The sequence below is a fragment of the Austrofundulus limnaeus genome, unplaced genomic scaffold (assembly GCF_001266775.1).
Source record: "Austrofundulus limnaeus strain Quisiro unplaced genomic scaffold, Austrofundulus_limnaeus-1.0 Scaffold2, whole genome shotgun sequence".
Taxonomy (NCBI): domain Eukaryota; kingdom Metazoa; phylum Chordata; class Actinopteri; order Cyprinodontiformes; family Rivulidae; genus Austrofundulus; species Austrofundulus limnaeus.
In genome coordinates, this window is record NW_013952404.1 from 8982937 (window position 1) to 8987889 (window position 4953).

The following is a 4953-nucleotide window of genomic DNA, read 5'->3' on the forward strand; positions in this document are numbered from 1 at the left end:
TAGAAGTAAAAAGTAGGCTGAAAAATAATTACTCAGGTAAAGTACAGATAACAAAAATTTCTACTAAGTACAGTAAAAAAGTATTTGCACTTAGTTACTTTACAACTCTGCACAAAACAATTGATAAATCAGGGCAAAGAGGAGCTTGAAATAGAAGTGAAGTTTTCCGATTTAAACATTACAAAAGACAAACTGTAGGCTGGATCAATGGCGCTGGTTTGATTTGACGCTGGCAGTGGCTGCCTGCCAGAATAAACAAACATTGATATTCATTATTYTATTTTCTGGACAGTCAGCGCCAAATCAAGGAAGAGAGAAAATATTGCAGAACTGGCAATAATGTGAAAACGCAACACCACGGTCCTTCATGCCTCCTCCTTTCTCACTCCTCACCTGAAGACGATGTCGTAATAAAACTCGCTGCTGGCACGTATGCAGGCGACTGTTCCCTGCGGAGCGAAACGTGARTTGATGAAGGGCCGAGGGTGGAACATACTCAGCAAGGAGTGGATGAGAACCTGCAGCAGGAGAAGAACGGCCATCCGTACACAGAATAAGAAATGGAAGCTGCGATCCAAAACAAACTGAACAGGGGAACTACTTTTTTAAAGGCGTTACCTCTTTGCCTTTTGGGGCGGGAGGGTGGTACCGGTTATTGGGCAGGTATCRAGTGAAGATGTTCAACTCACTGGGAATCACCCACCAAGTGTCTCCAACTTCCAGCTTATTTTTGGGGGGCAGAAATACTCTGAACTGGCTGGCAAAGAAAGACAGCGAAGGCACCGCAGGGCCCTTCCAAGAGCGGAGGCCACTAAGTGAGCTGTGAGAAACCTGGTTCACAAAAAAATAAAAATAAAAAATACACAAAGATTATTGGAAATCCTGTGATAGTGGCTGCTTTAATAGAGCACTAAGCATGCTGTATAAAAACCAGCAAGAGGAGCTGGGTGCTTCCTTACTCCAAGAAAACCATCCTTGCTTTTCGTCATGGAGTCAAGCAGCAGAGCCTGCATCTTGGCTTCCAAYATCAAAGCCTCTCCATTTGGGTCATGAATCTCTTCCTCCTCCAAACCCACCGGGGCTGTGATCCCTGCGAGGATCCCCAACACAGTTACCGTGGGTTTTATGTGACCAGAAGGAAAGAAGAGCGTACGAGAGCTGAAACGACCCACCTGTGAGCTTCTCTGCTATGGGTTTGAACTCCTCTGGACTGAGATAGAGGTCATGGTCGGTGTCCAAAGAGGAGAAGAGAAAAGCGCCCTCGGCACCCAGAGTTCGAACACTCTCTTCCTGATGGAAGGAAACACTCATTAAAACAGACCCTTATTGTCAGAACACGCTTCAGAGATTCTGAATGCAAAACTAGGACGCTGAACAATGACGTCGCTTATAACACAAAATATTTGGGAACAGGGCTGATCACGTCAAAAGCTGCTGTAAATGCATAATGTTTCAATAAATAATCTAAAATCAGTTTGTCATTTTAGCTTCCATAGCTCAGCCTGAATGAAGAGTAGCCTTGAGGTTACAGATTACAAACATGGATTTCAGTCAGCCTTTCTAGTGATGCGTGCCTACCAGAGTCTGTACAATGGAGGGGACAAAAAGGGGGGGGAGAGAGGTTCAAGAACAATTTAGTTAGGATGTGTTTAAGCAGCTGGTGGACAGAACCACCCACCTAATGAACACTTCCAGTAAAAGGTGGGGAAACTGCAGATGAAGGCTTTAAAAACGAGAATAATGTAGAATTTAGAAAATCCCCCCACAATTACAGGTCATTAAACGCACCAGCGGGTCACAGAAAGTTAGCTTCGTCCTTATTATGTCCCGGACTATAAAGCGTGCATTCCAGATGTGGACCTTACGTGACGTCTGAAGAGCTGGACATCTTGATAGTACTTTAWCCCAAAGGCTAACAGCGGCACCGCGCAGAACAACAGCAGGGTCCACATCCCCCGGCAGAACCAGGATCCAGAGACCGGCGTGGTCCGGTGCCCATGATTTTGCCTGGTCTCGCGCTCTGTCTCGGGGCTTCTTTTATCAACGTCTGCGGCCATCTCTGACCCCGGTCAGAGCAGCTGTGTAGAGGAGGACGTCTGGTAAACAATTGCTCAAGATAACTTTTTTTTTCTGAGACTGTAAAAATACGTACGGCTACAGAAGAGATTACCGCGTCGTTTCCAGCCGTCTGTCGCGCGGCAGCTGTGCAATGTTAGCTAGCTGCATAGATTTACTATTTCCCACATCCTATCTGGAACCACYAGGATGCGGTTAGAAATACCAAGCTAACCAGATGGATATGATAAAACCGGAAATGGGGTGTGCATGAATTCAAAATAAAAGTTCGAACGGAAACCGTAACAACTAAAGCCTGGAGACGTGCTTAATGACACTTTAATTACAACAAAGTTTAAATCGCAAAGATGTTTTTTTTATTAAATCACATGTTAATTTGTACTGTGCTCGGTGAGCGCTAAACGATATCGAATTTTATTTTGAAAATCAAACCGGAACTAGCGTTTACTCTCTTCATGGAACTTTACGACAGAGGCACATTTAAAGGGGCAGCAAGAGCACCTTGGTCATCCAAAGAATGTCTGCTAACAAGCTGCAATTACATGTTTCTGTGCCAGAGGGATTTGTCTTTGTGTTGGAAAGTTTTTTTTTTTTTTTGTAGTCAGAAGAAACTATAAAAATGCAGTAATTCAAGAATGAAAATTTCCCAGAAGTTGGGATACAGCGTAAAATAGACAAAAAGAACAAAGAAACATGCTACATGATGAAAATGAGCATGTTTCTCTTAATAATTTTGTATTGTAGAATGCAATACCTTTTTAGCTAAAGAGCAATGACTTCCAGATAGAATGTGAAGTTAAATCACCAAATACAATTATTCTTTTTTCTATTTTAACACTCATCAATTAGGGATTAGAGCCAAAGCGTAAAACATTACATTATTATAGGTAATGCATAGTAGTAGAGTTGTAGTTTTTGGATGCAGTGATGAACTGTGCTTACTGACAATGATCTTTAGAAATATTCCTGGCACAGTTCAGTGATTTTCGCAAGATAACATCTGTTCTAAAGATTTAATGAGAAGTCTTCTGGGATGTCCTCAGTTAGGGGCAACAGAATTGTTATGTAAAAAAAAAAAAAGTGTTCACAGTTTGACATTAGGTCACCCTCCCCTCCAGCCCAGACCAAACTGCTGGTGGTCTCATCCTTCCTTTTGATACAGTTTGTTTGAAAGACAATCTAACAATCTCAGATTAGATCCATTCTGCTGCCTGTAGTTGTTTCATCCCAGGGATGTTTAGCTCCGCATTTCTTTTGTAATGAACTGATAAAGGTCAACAAGCGGAGCCTTTCTGGTGGTTTTTCTTTTCTTCATAAAACAGAACACGCATACATGCGGTCGACTTTGTTTGACCTTTTTCAAACAGGAGAGAAGAACAGAGCAAAAAATTGCAAAAAAAACATCTAAAAAAGATTTGGCATAGAGTAACTTGAGCACATCAAGTTTATTTTGACATTTACATCGAAAACGTGGCTGAGGCATTAAGTTTACTTTTTGTTATTCTTTCCTGTTTTGTCAACTTGGGGGCTGTCGAATAGAGAGGAGAGGCATTCACCAACAGAAACCTCCATCTGAAACTCAAATCTGTCCTTTCTGAAGTTGATGACATATTGAACTTGCGTATTACTCTTAGGTAAATAAAGCATCCAGTTTCTTACTATTGCACACAATTTTACCGTTGTGTATTTACACAAGAACATCTGGCTGAAATACAACCATTTTTTTGTCACAAAGCATCCGGAATTGTGACATTAACAAATAACTGAAGCGTGAATTTTTCTAAACACCCGTTTTGGAGTTAATTAGTTCTTGATTTCAAGCGGGTGTCTTTCAGTCCATGTCCTCCTCCACCGGCTGCGTCGTCACGTTGACAGCTTTCGGAGCGATGTAGGAGCCCATGCCTGCAGCTCTCTCTGCCTCGGCCTGAGTGTAGGGCTCCTCTCTGAGCTGCTTCAGCCTGGGTGGAGAGTGAAAGGGGAGCGTTCAAATTCTCTCCATAAAAAGCTCAAAGTCATAGTGTTGAGTGAACTGTGCCGTACCGTTTCTTGTGCACTTTAGTCTTGAAGTGCTCTTTCAAAGCCCTCATGTCCACAAAATACCTCCTGTAAGACATTGAGACGCAATTAAAACAACACGTTTTTTTTTTATTGCTTTTTAAAGAGGGTATGTACTATTTTGCTACAACATTCTCAAAAGTGGACAGCCGGGTACTTTGACAGGTGACCGTGTTACAGACGGAAGCTGACATATTGATTTGGTGGAAAAGAGGAGTTCCTCTGTGAGTAAAACAGAAAAAATGGTGAAAAGTTGCTGTAAACGACTGCACTTCTCACTTAAAAAAAACATCCAGAGAGTAAAGATTTTATTTTTCCAATTGCAAGAGTGAGATGGGAAAATGTTAAAAGACCAGTTGGGCAGGTTGTGTTCTGCCCTCTGCAGACCTCCATGCTGCTCCTTTTTAAACAAAGTCATCTCGTTGTTTTAATCCTAAACACACTAAAACTGAATAAACTGAAGACTAAACACTCTAAACCAGCGTTTCCCAAAGTTGGGGTCGGGACCCAAAGTGGGGTCCTGAAACATCAAGGTGGGGTCCTGAAACATCAAGGTGGGGTCCTGAAAAGATTTTTTTTGAATTAATTACATTTTTGCCTTAGTTGTTAACAAAAGAGTGAGGTTAGTGTATTTAAAATGGATAAATGTAGAATAATAAATATTGTTACTATGCCCATGTTTAGTTGACCTGATACAAATGTTTATCATCCAAAAATAGTTGGGGACACAGGTCTCTGCTACTGTTACAGTGGTTTGCAAAAGTATTCATACCCCTTGAACTATTCCATATTTTGTCACATTACAACCACAAACATAAATAT

General features: G+C 41.5%; 2 protein-coding genes across 2 annotated transcripts in view; both read right to left on the reverse strand.

Moving 5' to 3' along the window:
• selenon (selenoprotein N) overlaps positions 1-2266 on the reverse strand; it is a 5446-nt gene extending 3180 nt beyond the window's left edge. Inside the window, exons 1-6 of the mRNA XM_014014932.1 lie at positions 2153-2266; positions 1866-2078; positions 1173-1290; positions 960-1090; positions 619-831; positions 394-518 (exon numbers count right to left, since the gene is read on the reverse strand). Coding sequence (XP_013870386.1) covers positions 394-518; positions 619-831; positions 960-1090; positions 1173-1290; positions 1866-2057 — 779 coding nt within the window. The 5' untranslated portion in view covers positions 2058-2078; positions 2153-2266. The remainder of the gene's footprint in view (positions 1-393; positions 519-618; positions 832-959; positions 1091-1172; positions 1291-1865; positions 2079-2152) is intronic.
• A 1229-nt stretch (positions 2267-3495) lies between these two features.
• znf593 (zinc finger protein 593) overlaps positions 3496-4953 on the reverse strand; it is a 2684-nt gene continuing 1226 nt past the window's right edge. Inside the window, exons 3-4 of the mRNA XM_014014944.1 lie at positions 4117-4179; positions 3496-4034 (exon numbers count right to left, since the gene is read on the reverse strand). Coding sequence (XP_013870398.1) covers positions 3908-4034; positions 4117-4179 — 190 coding nt within the window. The 3' untranslated portion in view covers positions 3496-3907. The remainder of the gene's footprint in view (positions 4035-4116; positions 4180-4953) is intronic.